This window comes from Cibotium barometz, chromosome 57 (assembly GCF_041138505.1).
Source record: "Cibotium barometz isolate CiBa-2024 chromosome 57, ASM4113850v1, whole genome shotgun sequence".
Lineage (NCBI taxonomy): Eukaryota > Viridiplantae > Streptophyta > Polypodiopsida > Cyatheales > Cibotiaceae > Cibotium > Cibotium barometz.
The window spans coordinates 31067250-31082339 of record NC_141102.1 but is presented as its reverse complement, the minus strand read 5'-3'; the positions used below and the strand labels follow the sequence as shown (position 1 = coordinate 31082339).

The window sequence follows — 15090 nt, the reverse complement described above, 5'->3', positions numbered from 1 at the left end:
AATGATGTTGGTAACTAGGAAGACGATCAAGTCTTTCAGTAGGAAGACGATCAAGTCTTTCAGTAGATCACTACTATGAGATTAGTGGATTGTGCTGACAGATTGTTTGCAGCTTGACCTTTGGCCCAGTAGACCCAATTGTGGAATGACAAATTAAGAACCTGTATAACTGAAATTCTCCTGGGGAATGTCCAAATGATAATTGGAAATTACTGGTCTGATGGAGCATTTTTGTGTTAAGGATATGAATGAACTATTTTCTGATGATGAGTTCTGAATGTTTCTTCTTGTAGAAGGGATATTTATCCTAGGATTCTCTGAGGGTTGACCAAACTTTAAGGAACCCCAAAATCCATTGGATCTAAAGTTTAACTCCTTTCTGATTTGAAGTGATCTTTTCACTTGAGCGTTTTGGTTAAGTTGAAAAAAGGGAATTAATAAGGAATTTTTGTATTAATAAGATCATGGATCAAGGTCGTCGTAGTAGAAATGTTAGCCCCCAAGGCGATGAGGAAGAGCTTGACCTGGATGTTCATAAAGCTCTTCATAGATCTCAGCTTAGACCTTTCAAAGGTGAAGGGGAGCACTTGGGAGAAACAGTAGAGAAGTGGATCAAAGCTATGGAGGAATTCTTCGATGTCTCAGGGTACACCAAAAAGAGTAAGGTGGCTCTTCCCATGCTAAAGATCGTAGAAACAGCCAGGGTAGTGTGGAGGAACCACTGTGAGACAAACCGTTTGGATCGAAACACCCAAACGTGGAATGATCTCAAAGCTTACCTCAGGAAGAGATTCTATCCTCCTGACTTCCTAGAAACAAAGATGAACGAGTTCTTGGAGCTAACCCATGGAAGCCAAACCATGGAGGAATATCACCAGGCATTCGCTCTCCTCCTCAAATACTCGCCACACTGCTGGATGAAGAACAACTGATGGGCCAGGTTCATTCAGGGAATGAATGAACCCTTGGATACCTTGGTGAAGAATGCTAAGCCAATTTCTATGGCTGAAGCAGTGCGGATGGCAAAGGATTTTGCTAAGGCCTTTGATGTCAAGGTCCCATCAAAGCCAACGCCATCATCTTTCAAAAGATTCCTAGCTCTGGAAGGTGATTCCAACTTTCCACCTCCTAAGAGACAACAAGGTCAAACTCAGGATACGGGAAATTCTAGAATGGAAGAAAGGTCTTTTTTCTGGAACACAATCCCCTGGAATTCAACTTCAAAAGTTCCACCCTTGAATAAATAAGTTAAATGCTTTAACTACCAAGGATATGGTCATCGTAGTATGGATTGCCCAACTCCTTTTGGATAAAGGTTTTCAGGACAAGGAAGTCAACGACCAAGATTCCAATGCAAGGGATAGCACAGTTATGTGCTTGGGCAAGAACCAAGGAAGTGCTGAAAAAGCCAGCAAGTACACGTCAATTTTTTTCTCGGAGGAAAAGTCGTGAAACCAAGGTGCATAGAGGCCAGCCAAAAGCTACTCTGCCCCCAGGTTAGTGATGCGTGGACTGCCCCTTTTATGTTCCCCTGCTACTCTCACTTTTATTTACAATATGCTCTAAAAATAACAAGCATGTATTCTTAAAAAAACACCAGGTCTTTAGATCAGCTAATTTTAACTTAAATCTCCCCCAAAAGCTGGACTTAGCTGCTGTAAAAGAGATCTTGCCAAGTCAGCATAGACTGCCACATATAAAAGCGGCTATGCCATGCCAACCAACTTTGTTGTTCTACTGTCCATACAGCCTTTTCCCACGCCTCAGCTGCCATGGTTGAGCCTGATGCTCATCATGTTCATGATGTACATAGACTTCATGTTTACCATGTCCAGGAAGTACATGGTCTTCTTCCTCGCGCTCCAACACTATAGCTGCTCTAGGTTCCAATTGTGCAAGATGCACCATGTGTACATGCTCTCTCTCAGTTCCATGTATGCTGGCCCTTCATCCTGTATAAAGATGTCACCAACCTGTATTAATCAAATTTAATACATACATTAAGGACAATTACTAGAAGAATCATGGATGGACACCAGAAGCTCCTAAGCTATTTAGTGAGAGGTAGTCCTAAAGATATTGTAAGGCTCTGATATGAGCACAAGTACAGCGAGATGGTATGGCTACAAGTAGCTAGTGAAGGATAGATAAGTTCAATACCAGCCAGCTGTGGATTGCTGAAGAGACGGAAAACTCTCTCACTTGTAGCAAGAGTAGTATGATCCACATGTAGCTCAATCCAGCCAGCTGTGGATTGCTGGAGAGACGGAAAACTCTCTCACTTGTAGCAAGAGTAGTATGATCCACATGTAGCTCAATCCAATGGGATTTGCATCCCTTTCGGAGCTAGGGATTCAAAACGTACCGGTGCACAAAAGCTTATCCATTTGATGGAGAGAATGCCAAGAATACTACTACCATTGACATAGACTTAACACACACACAAGCTTAATCTTGCCATGCTCACTCACTCATCATTCCACTCATTCATACATTCAACACAAGAAGAAAGCTAAGCTATTGCATACACAAGATCAAAGCATTCTTCATTCTCAAACACTCACTTCCCTAGCATGCACACAAACCTTGAAGCTATCAACAAGAAACATGCACACTAGAGAATAGACATGAGAAGAGAGACAAAGAAACATCATCTCATTGCATTGCATTGAATTAAAAAAAGAACATTGCATTGAATTAAAAAAAGAACATTGCTCATACCATAATGTAGATGGGGAGAGAGAAGAGCTTGCACCTCTATGGAAAAAGAGGGAGACTAGTCTCAAGAGAGCTTAAACATGAGTTTAGCCCAATGTGTCCATAAGCTCTCAAATGAGCCACTTTTTATACAAAAACTCTAAAACTCCCAAAAGTTCCCATGTGGCATTATTGTCAAGCCCACTCCCACACTCATCTACAACTTGGAACTCTTTACAAGAGCCCTAAGCATATTTTTGTTGCATCCTTGCATTGATCTTCACTCGTCACGCAACACTCCCTCCTTCCTATTTTGCGCATGTCCTCGAGCGCGGTAGAAGCAAAAGCTGCAAAAAAAAAACAATGGATACAAGTAAAGCTTTTTATTGAAGAAAAGAAAAGAATGAGCAATGATAATCTCACACGTGAGCATACAAGTGAAAGGCTGATTAGAGTTTTAAAGAGTGCTAAAATAGGTGAGTAAAGACTAGTCAAACAAAATAGCTTGCACGATACCCATATCCATCTCCTTTGTCAACCTTTTATGCATGGAGGGTATCCTCAAGGTTTGAGAACAGTTCTCATATTCTCCCAAATATGATGGTAAGGTTTTCATTGTATGCTTACTTCTAGGAGAAACAATTGTTTGAACTTCCTCCTGGATGCTTGGGCGTCTAAAGTTGTTTTCTGTGCCCCTGGTAAAATCCACCTCAGAGAATGGAGGTGAACTAATAGAGGACATATTCTCATTAACTTTCTCATGAACTGCTGCCCACATCTCATTTGCCATGTCCTCGTTAGCATCAATAACTTCATCATTGCATGGGAAGGCAAGGCTAGGTGGTGGCAGAATACCTTCTTTCAATGGGGTGGCAATTGGTGCAGACTTCTCGCTATGAGATTGTGAGATGAGCTCACTTTTCATTTCCCGACTTGATGACACTTCTGGTATGGTTTCTAATGTTGGCTTAAGAGAGGTTGGGCCTCGACGAGGGATAGGTGGAGGTGGTCCCTCAAGTATTGATTGAGCTTCCCTAATGAGTTACTGATGTACAGCTAGATTGATCTTCTCCTCACGAGGGTTTGGGTATTCTTGAAGCTTCTTGGGTAGCTCAGATAAAGCTGCAATGCGACTTCTATGAGCATCAATGATGGCATCTAGAGTCTCATTCACCTTATCCACAAAAATAGAACCCCCAGAACTATCCTCTGTCGTACTAGCCTCATCTTGTTTAGCACTAGTCCCAAGTTGAGGTTGATGCTCCTCATGCACTTCTTGGGATGTAAAAGTTTGATCCTTCATGTTTTGTTTAGAGACTTCTTGAGAACTAGTGGATGCACTTTTAGTTCGCTTGTTTCGGTTCTTTTTCCTCGTAGTGGTCCTTTTTCTATTGGAATGTAGGGTCTTGTCCACTAGATTTGCCTTTGCATCCCTAGTTCGAGGTGTCTCATCAATTTGCATTTTGGTATTTCGTGTTTGTGATCTAGTCATGACTCTAAGTGGCACGACATCCTCATTCTCTCATGAAGGTGGTGATGGAACTGCCCCTACAAGATTGAGTGAGACCTTTGGTTGTTGAGAGGTGCCTTCCTCATGTGGTTTCAGCAAACAATCCTTTGGGAAGTGTTCTACACAACACCCTAGACAATATCTTTCAATTGGTGAAAACTGTGGTACTGTTGTATTGGATCCAGCTGCTTGCCTTGAGCGATGTGGACAATCACGAGCCTAATGGGGTTCTCCACACTCATAACAGGGGCCCATTAGTTTGGCTTCTACTTTCCTTTACTGCCATTGGCCTGAGGGGCCTGGAGTCCTAGGTTGGTAGCCGCCTAGCAACATCAAAGAATTTTGTTCCCCTAGTTGAGCCTCCACTGCTTGGCTTGGATATGCGGGACTTTCAAAGAGATTTTCCTTGGATGAATATGATGCATATTCCTCCTCCACATAGCCTGGGTTTACCAAGTCTTTACACATATTTGAATTGTCGTAGTCAACAACCCTCACAGGAGCAGTCCCAGGAGCAAGAGGTTGAGCACCAAGAACAGGTCGTGCTTGCCCTTGTGCCATCGGTGGCTTACGTTCAAAATTAGTATACTGTTGATGCATTTGTGGAGTAACTCCACCCCTTTGCTGCTCACGCTCCTGTCTCATTCTTGCAATGCGAGTACATTCCTATGTGGTGTGGGTAAAGTTCCAAGCACAGGCTTAGCACCACTTCTTTGTGGGTTGGTTTGTGACTAGAGGAGAAAAGGTATTACATTCTTCGGTTTTATGTTTACCACCACATGCTCCACAAAGATGAGGACCTGTAGGTAGTACACTCCTCATTCGCTGCTGCTGTTGTTGTGGCTGCATGGGTGGGCGATAGGTCTGTCCCAATCTCCTTAGTACTAGGTTAGCTATCTGGTCTGGATTTACTAGCGCACTAGACCCTGAACTTTGGTCATCACCCCACTGATCTCTAGGTTTCACCTCAGCACCAGTACCATCTTGGAATTTGAAGTTATCTATGGAATCCATAGCATCATGGCAACATTCATTGAAATTTGTATGCTTCTTTGCATAGAGATGTGTATGCAATGTTGAATTTTTGAGTCCTTTTAAGAAGAGAGAAATTAATCGACTCTGGGTGGGCTTCTCATCTTCTGGGCAACGATTAATGTACTGCTTCATTCTATTTACACAATCTCTAACACTCTCAGTCTCGCCTTGCTTGAAAGAGTAGATGTTTGCTACCGTGTCATGTTGAATCCCCACCATCAAGGAAAAAGCAGCAATGAACCTCTCTTCCAGAACTTGTAAAGAAGATTTGTCTGAAGCCTCTAGTGCCTGAAACCAAGCAAGGGTCTTTCCCTCAAGAGTGAGCCCAAATCCTTCAATTTGAGTATGCTTGTCAGTCACTTGCTCAGCTCGAACTGCTTGCCTAAATGCTGCTACATGGTCATATGGATCTCCCGACCCTTCGTACTTCTTTACCAGTTTCTGAAGAGTTGATGGCCTTACTTGTCTTGAATACTCATCATACGGCCTACGGCCTCTCACTCTCAGTGGGAATTGTTCCTCTCTTTGGTAAGATGGTCCACATGCATCCCAAATTGGTGTGGGTCCCCTATTACCTGCCTCACGAACCCCCTCCAAAGATCTTGTTACTCGCATTTCAGGAGGTGCATTTATGGGAGGCCGAGTTGGCTCCCCTACCCTCCGATTGTCATACTGAGTGAAACGTTGTTGTGGTGTGATCTGTGGTCGCACTTTTGGTGTAGGATAATATCTTGGTGCTAGAGTTGGGCTACTTACAGTGGTCCACTTTGATGTTGAGGGTCCCTCTCTAGTGAATTCTCGTAGGGGAGGAGCAACAGTTTCTCCAAGAAAGGCTGTCTCTCCTAGTTTAGCTGTATTTGTTGAGAACACTTCCATGAATAATGGTTGTCCTTTCCACGTGAGCTCCCGAATCTCCTTCCAATCTAAGGTTCGGTATTCATTGGCCCATTTATCAACGATTCGGTTCATGTGTCCTACAAGCTTCTCAACTACCACCACAAGTGCTAGAGGAAGATCTAGCTCTGGCAATCTAGTTGTGGCATAATATCCCTCTAAAGAGTCCTTATAGACCTCTTGAAGTGGGTCATCCTGTACGACCTTTGTTACTGGAATTTGTCGTACAAAATCCCATTGGTTCTCAGCCCCCTGATCCATTTTGCTCTTGCCTTTCCTATCCCTTTCCAAATTTAGATCTACAAGAAGTAAATCATCTTTGGATATCTTTGAGGACTGGGCATTGGATGGTCCTGGCATGTCTGGCTCAATGAGCCAATCATCTCTAGACTCCCTTGCTCTGGAAAGCTTTGATAAGTCTAAGAATTCGCTTTTAGAGAGCTCCCCTAATTTGTCTACATTCTCTGGATGATAGGTGACTTCGTAGCGAACACCATCTCCACCCATGTACATGCTACCCTGGTCATTGATTAGAGGTGCTCTATCAAGTTCTGAGAAAAAGTCTGCGATCTTAACAAGATACCGTTGTTATGGATCCCTAAAGATCTCAGCTCCTTGAGCATTCGTGTAGACATATTGGAGTCTCACATTGAGTGTTAACCCCATGGTGTCGGCTTCAAATGGATTAAAAGATCTTGTGGGTGTCCTATTTGGGGCTAAGGGATGACTATTTGACGGCCCTAGATTGTCCATGGACAATGAGCTAGTTGTTCTAGAAAGGGTATCAGATTGGGACTCGAAAAAGGTTTCAGCAATATCTGCCAAATTTCCTACCGATTGGGTCCCACTTTCCTGCGTAGGTACTCTAGAAGGTGCCCTAGGCCCTATGGTAGTGTCTATAAGACGTCCCGACCGCAAGTGCATAAGATCAAATTTTTTTTGTTTTTTTTTGTTTTTGTTTTTTTTTTGAAATCCTACCTATCCACTAAATGCAACTAAAATAAATATGTGTGTAACTATCTATCCTCTTTTTTTAATTTTTTTTCCTAATTACACAAAAATATGAATTACGCTAAAAAATACTAATTATGCACAAAATTATAAAAATTTAAAAAAAAATGCAAGTTACTCTAATTATGCAAAAAATTACAGAAATTTAAAAAAAAAAGTTGCAAAATATGCAGAATATGCAAAAAAATTGGATTCCTAAAAAAATACATAATTTACAGAATTTTTCTATTTCTATTTCTTTCCTTTTCTTTTCTTTTCTTTTTTTTTATTTTTTCTTATATATATATATATATATATATTTTATTTCTTACTAATTACATAAAAATACTAATTATGCACAAAATTACAAAAATTTAAAACAATGCAAGTTACACTAATTATGCAAAAATTACAGAAATTTAAAATAATGAAAAATTACAAAGTATGCAAAGAATATGGACTCCTAAACAAATTTACAAAATTTTTCTTTTTCTTTTTCTTTTTTTTACTAATTACACACAAATACTAATTATGCAAAAAATTACAAAAGTTTTTTTAAAAAATACAAATTATACAAAAAATTATATTTTTAAAAAAATACAAATTATACAAAAAATTATATTTTTATTATTTTTGTTTTTCTTTCTTTCTTTCTTTCTTTCTTTCTTTTCTCTTTTTTTTTAAATTATATATATATATATATATTTTTATTGTTTTATTATTTTTTTTATTTTTTTTTAAAAATATAATTAACAAAAATAAATTTAAAAAATAAAAAAAATAGAAAAAATCACTAACCTTATCTGCCGCCTCCGGATCGTGCGCTCTGCTTCGCCTCCTCTGCTGACACGTCAACCTTATCTGCTTTCGCCTTCGCTAGTTGCTGCAGGTTCCTTCACCGCCTTCGTCTCCTACGTTGGCCACTTCGCTTCCACGCTGGCCACTCCCAACGCCACCCGCCAGTCGCGTCTCCACTCCACCGGCCACTCTCCTCCACAGCCACCTCCTTCCACACCACCCTTCATCGTCTCTTTCGTCTGCAGCCACCTCTCGCTTTCTTTTAGCTTCGCTCGCCTCCACAGCTACTCAACCGCCTTTTGCTGCTGCGCCTCCAGCTGCCAGCCGCCCCGCCTTCACAACTGCCTTTTGCTGCTGCGCCTCACCGCTGGCCAGTAGAGCTGAAGCTTGTGCTTAGCCCTCTCCACGCGGTCGCCCTTCGGCCACCTCACCCGCCGCAGGTCTCGCCTGGGCCTCCCTTCTCTTCTCTTCAACGGCCACCACTCGTGGCCTTTGCTTTCGTGGCCTTCAGCGGCCTTCGTTTTCTCTTCCACACAGCCTTCACTTCCTTCCTTTTTTTCCAGCCAGTTTTCCACCTTCGCAGCAGCGACTGTTTTTTTTATTACTGCCGACTACTAACATTCATGTTGTTAGCCTTAAAGTTATCGGCTTATGGTAGTGGTTGTAGCGTTTAGTTTGACCTATTTAGAAAAATGTTTTTTTTAACTCTAATCTATGAACAAAACACGAATACATCAATGACAACAACCATGGAAAGCATATACATGAATGAGAAAACATTAGCGGGAGTAGATCTCAACCGCACAAGTAAGTATTAATCTATTTTTTTCTCTTCTAATCACTAGCTCCAAGATTCCACACTCATGCTAACCCTAAACCTAAAAACAAAAAGAAATAGTGGTAGTAATGCAAGCTTCTCAACCGGTTTTGAGTCTTATCCCCGGCGGCGGCAATGGAGAGACGGAAAACTCTCTCACTTGTAGCAAGAGTAGTATGATCCACATGTAGCTCAATCCAATGGGATTTGCATCCCTTTCGAAGCTAGGGATTCAACCCGTACCGGTGCATAAAAGCTTATCCATTTGATGGAGAGAATGCTAAGAATACTACTACCATTGACATAGACTTAACACACACACAAGCTTAATCTTGCCATGCTCACTCACTCATCATTCCACTCATTCATACATTCAACACAAGAAGAAAGCTAAGCTATTGCATACACAAGATCAAAGCATTCTTCATTCTCAAACACTCACTTCCCTAGCATGCGCACAAACCTTGAAGCTATCAACAAGAAACATGCACACTAGAGAATAGATATGAGAAGACAGACAAACAAACATCATCTCATTGCATTGCATTGAATTAAAAAAAGAACATTGCATTGAATTAAAAAAAGAACATTGCTCATACCATAATGTAGATGGGGAGAGAGAAGAGCTTGCACCTCTATGGAAAAAGAGGGAGACTAGTCTCAAGAGAGCTCAAACATGAGTTTAGCCCAATGTGTCCATAAGCTCTCAAATGAGCCACTTTTTATACAAAAACTCTAAAACTCCCAAAAGCTCCCATGTGGGATTATTGTCAAGCCCACTCCCACACTCATCTACAACTTGGAACTCTTTACAAGATCCCTAAGCATCTTTTTGTTGCATCCTTGCATTGATCTTCACTCGTCACGCAACAATTGCTGTGGATTAACTCCTCGCAGCTTGCTGTGGATTAACTCTTCTACAATTTCCTAAGTATGGAAACCTAAAGGCCACTAGGGCAGCCCATGTCCCTAAGGCATATGATAGAGAGAGAGAGAGAGAGAGAAAGAGCATAAGGGCTGGGGGTGCATGTTAGAGCTAGATCTAGCCTACAAAGGAAATCGCACACCAAAACTGTCTAAGGTCATTTATATCAGCAGAAAGGCATATGCCAAAAGTGATTCGCTGCTCTAAAAGTGAGGGGAAAGGCTCCTTTTGCTCAGCGCAAAAGGAAGGAGGCCAGCCAAGCTAAGAATCGCCTTTAGACAAAGGCACTTTACTGGATAAAGAGAGCAGCTCTTTGGTATGCGCAGCTTTACTGGCAAAAAGGTGAAGCTCTTCTTCTAGCTTGCGTAGCCTAGCTGAGCATAAAGTCAACATGGCTGGTCCGGGTTTAGCAGATAAAAGAAATCGCAGATCTGAAAAAGCTATTTTTTTGCCTCTTCTGGTAAAAGTGAGCTCTTTCTAGCATAAACCTGGCACCCACGATAGGGTCAGCTGTACTTTATTATGCGCTTTTTTTGGTAGAGCTTGGCTCTTTCTTGCCAAAGGTCACTTAAGTGTGAACTTGCATCCAAGCGACTTAGCTTCTTTTTGTCCAGCCCATCTGATTTATCACGCCTGCATAGTCAGCTACTACAGATTAGGGTTTTATACCCTCTCTCCCATGCTCATCTCAATCAAGAGAGAAACCTTTCATCAGGTGTTTCCCCTGCTTAAGCTGACTACTACTAATCATACCATCATACTGCACTTGTACTCATACAGAGTTTACAGTACCTTCAAGTATATGTATTCAATAGATTTAATACAGGTTGGTGACACTTTTATACCCAGATCAGCCATGCACCCTCTTCAGCTGATTAGTCTTTGCCTTTTTTCGATTTTGGCTTTTTGACCAAGAAAGTTGTTCTTTTCCCAAAATTGCAACTCTCTTGTCTACTAATTTGAGGACCAGCCACCAGCAGCCTATATAAGGGAATCCCTCACTCCTTGCGGGAGACGCCAGATGCCCTAAGGCCCTCACGCGGCTGGTGTGTGTGTGCATGAGCATACTTTCAGCTGAGGCTTGCTCCAAGAGAACTCCCATGCCAGATTCAGTTTCTGGAATTGTTCTTCTGCTTGCATCTTGAGTCTCCAAGATCGATTCTTGTGCACATACTTAACAATTCCTCTGACTAGTGTCCTAGTCGATGTGTTGGTCTAAACCCTCCATAAAGGCTGTGTACATCTCAGCCCATAAGGCTTGTACTTCTAAAAGGGTTGTGCTTCTTCAATTAGGTCGCCTTCTTCTTGTATATTATTGCCTTCTGCTTGTGTGTACACTAGACAACTGGTCTGGAACTGTAGGTGTTCCCTTGCTACCCCTGGCCCCCTTGTTGCTGCTGCTGCGCAGAAGACTTCCTGTACTTGAGTGAAGAGCTTCCGCAGGTATGCTCGTCGACCTGCCCCCCAAAGAAGGACTGCCCTTTTCTCTGGGTAGAGAGCCGACCTAAAAAAAATTGGGTCCCTTTTACCCTAAAGGAGCTGCGCCATCTTAGCCTTCTTTCCTTTCTCTGCTAGCGGCTTCTTTGCCTCCTAAAAAAGGAGAGGTACAGGGACAAGTATAGGTACAGGTACAGGTACAGGAACAAGTACAGGAGCAAACAAAGCACAAGAATGCCATGTAGATGAAACGACCAAGGGACATGTAGTGATGGGCTCCATGCAAGACATATGGGGGTTCATCACCTCAATGCAAACTATCATGATGAACCAAAGTGAAGAAATAAAAAACCTTGCACTTAAAAACCAAGAGCTTGAGCAAAAGCTACAAATGCAAGATATGTGGGTCCTTAACCAAGAGAAGAAGTTGCAAGAACTACAAGAAGCCTTCAATAAACAAACCAACATGATGCAGGATACATTGGCCTCACATGACGAAAAACTTACACGTATCAGTGAGAGAACCCAACAAAATGTACCAGGAAATGTGGGATCTTGGGCAAGCATAGTAAAGAATGGGCACACAAACTCGGCCACCACTACCACAAATGATGAAATGTATGTCATTGAGGATGAAAAAGAATACAACGAGCTAGAGGAAAGAATACAACGAGCTAGAGGAAAGGAAGATGAACATAGTAGTGCGAGGCATTCCAGAAACGGACACAGAACAAGTGCTTACATTGAACACGGACATCACGGATATCATTTCCACTAAATTTGGTATGCATGATGTTGTGGTATACGGCGCGCACAGAGTAGGGAAGAAGAAGCCCGAAACCAACCGAGAAATTGTATGCACACTCCTATATGCACGAAAGAGGGCCATTATCCTTGAAAATGCTCGCATATATCTAAAAGACAGCCCATTATACATAAGTGAAGATAGAACGCCGAACCAACAGAAGGCAAGAAGGGAAGCCTATGAAGCACGCACCAATAAGAAAACACCCACCACGGAAGGGGGAGAACAGGAAAAATGACAAGAGGAGGCCCATGGGACCATAGAACTACATGTAATAAGCTAGAATTACCGCGGCTTCCCCTGGCACAAAGGGGAGGGGCTCACAGAATTCTTACCACACGCGGATGTACTTTTCCTATTGGAAACATGGGAACACGATACATGCAGGATACCACATGTTGATGGGTATGTCACACACTCTCTATGGATGCCGAGTACAAAGACGAGAGGACAAGGAGGGGTGGCAGTGATGTACAAAGAAGAGCTTCAAAAAGTGATTACAATATGCAAAAAAGATGCTCATAAGCGATACATATGGGTCAAGATTGACACAGGAGGTAAACCAGTGTTCATAGCAGGGTGCTACATTCCCCATAGGGAATCACTGTTCTATAATGCTTTCAACATAGAGAAGAACAACCCCTTTGAAGATTTGTATGCAGATATTAACACTTACACGCAAGAAGGGGTAGTGATGCTTACTGGGGACATGAATGCCCGCATAGCACATGCACAAATGCAAGTCATAAATCTCATGACACCTCCGGGTCTAGAGCATCAAATGGATGTGCTTGACCACATGTGGAAGCGATGCTCAAAAGACCAAGTGAAAAACCCACAAGGAACAGCATTACTAAGCATGATGACAGCTATGCAATTAATAGCTATAAATGGAGTGAACAAATTTACCAACTTAGGGGAATGCACATGCTACACCGCCAACAAGGGAATGAGTGCTATTGATTATTTATTGATCCAATATGAGGCATCCCACATGGTGCATAACTTTGAAATTGGGGATAGATCAACAAACTCGGATCATACACCCATTCATGTATGGTTACGGGTACCCATTCAGAGGAGAGGAAAACAGGCTCAAATTCGAGCATGGGCATACAAAATGCAAATTGAAAAAAAGAAAACCTATGCCGCTTCCCTTGATGATAAACTAGCAAGAGAATGCATGCCAATAAATGTAGATCAAGCATGGAACAAATTCAAGCAAGCAATGAGTGAAGCAGTAGAGGAAACAATGGGGAAAACTCATAGACAAGAAACAAAGGTGAAAGGGTTGCCACACAACTCATGGTTTGATGAAGAATGCAAGATTGCTAAAAGACATTTGAGGTCAACCCCCAAAATAGCCATAGAATGGACAGCTTTGGCAAAAACATACACAACTCTCAAGAGGAGAAAAAGAGAACATGAACTACACACCGAGACACAAGCCCTAATAAACTTCAAGAAAAACCCCAAAAGGAATGGATGAGGATGAAAGGCAAAAGACAAGACATTACCGGAGACATAAGCCCAGAAGATATGTATGCATATGTAGAAAAGTTATATGTACACAAAGATGCAGAAGGGATGCCTAATATGCAAGAGACAAAACAATCAGAAGAATGCTTTGACTTTTCGATGGTAACAAAGAGCATAAAAAAACTAGCCAATGGCAAAGCACTAGACATGCTTCAGTTCAACTCAGAAATGCTCAAATGGTCAGGCAGTACTGCACGGCAATGGATACATGGACTCCTCAATAAATCCATAACACAAGGGCTGCCCATTGATTGGCAAAAGAATTGGATCAAAGCACTTTTCAAGAAAGGGGATGCAAATCAGCCCACTAATTACCAAACCATCATGGTGGGATCTTGCATGTCTAAGCTTCTAGGGAGCATCCTAGAACAAGCTATAAGCGTATGGGCCGAGACAAATGGCAAACAGGCTAAAGGACAAGCAGGTTTTAGACCTAAACATAGTACCATTGATCATCTTATATCGCTTAGGGTTCTCATGGAAGAAAGCCGGCTAAAAGGGAAAACTTTGCATTGTTGCTTTGTGGATTTTACAAAAGCATTTGACACGATCCCAAGAAGTGGGCTATGGCAGAGAATGGAATATATAGGGGTCCCGATGCATCTTAGAGTGGCAGTAGCACAACTTTATCAACAAGTTAGATGCTAGTTAAAGACACAGACCGGCTTATCTAAAGAATTCTCAAGCAATATGGGAGTCAAACAAGGGTGCCCCCTATCCCCCACTCTCTTCGGACTATGCATTGACCAACTAGAAGACTTCATCCCTCAAGCACTAGTGGAAGAAACAGACGGACCAGCCATTGGAATGCTCACCCTCTTGCTGCTAATCTACGCAGATGATGTTGTACTTTTTGCACATGACATGGCATCTTTACAGAAATTGATGAATGCTATACACACCTTTTGTGACACTACGGGTCTCTCCGTCAATGTAAACAAGACGAAGTTTATGCTCATAAGAACTCATCCACAAGAAATTCAGCCATCACTCACATATCAAGGGCAGCCAATTGAGAAAGTGGACAGCTTCAGGTACTTGAATTGATATTCCATCCAATTATGCCTGGGGACAATGCGTAAGAAATAGGATTGATGCCGGCCACGCCAAGTACTATCAATTTGAGAACATGTGCATGCAAAAAAACATCAGAAGATGGGAGATAAAGAACATAATCTTTGAGACATGTGTAGTGCAGGCCATTCTATATGGAGTAGAATTGTGGGGCACAAGCATTTCAGCTCATACATGGAATGAGATTGAGAAAATACAAAAGAAGTTCCTATGTAGACACTTGGGCATTAAGAAAACCACACCTTACTCGGTACTATTGCTAGAAATAGGAAACATGCCTCTAGAGATCAAAGCCTTAAAAAGAATGCATGCATACATATTGAAAATCAAAATGATGCCCGCTACTCGAATCCCCCGCATAGCATGGGAAATTGGATGCGCACCACAAAAGACAACGAAGAGTAAATTTCTTTCCTCTAGTCTTGTTCAAGACATCAGAAAGTGGTTCACCAAATGGGATGTGGAGGCATATGTAGACATGCCGATTGACACGGGGAAAGAAAGAGAATGCATGCTGAATTTTGACATAGCAATACTTGATTGCCTTCACAATAAATGGCAAACGACTA

At 41.9% G+C, this 15090-nt stretch overlaps 1 protein-coding gene and 1 pseudogene across 1 annotated transcript; both read left to right on the top strand.

Moving 5' to 3' along the window:
• Nucleotides 1-11383: 11383 nt before the first annotated feature.
• Nucleotides 11384-12146, top strand: LOC147606656 (uncharacterized). The gene is made up of 2 exons (XM_086792247.1): nucleotides 11384-11721; nucleotides 11762-12146. Exons 1-2 carry the CDS (start codon nucleotides 11384-11386, stop codon nucleotides 12144-12146), a joined length of 723 nt encoding a protein of 240 aa, XP_086648373.1.
• A 189-nt stretch (nucleotides 12147-12335) lies between these two features.
• LOC147606655 (uncharacterized) lies at nucleotides 12336-14095 on the top strand (annotated as a pseudogene).
• Nucleotides 14096-15090: the final 995 nt, after the last annotated feature.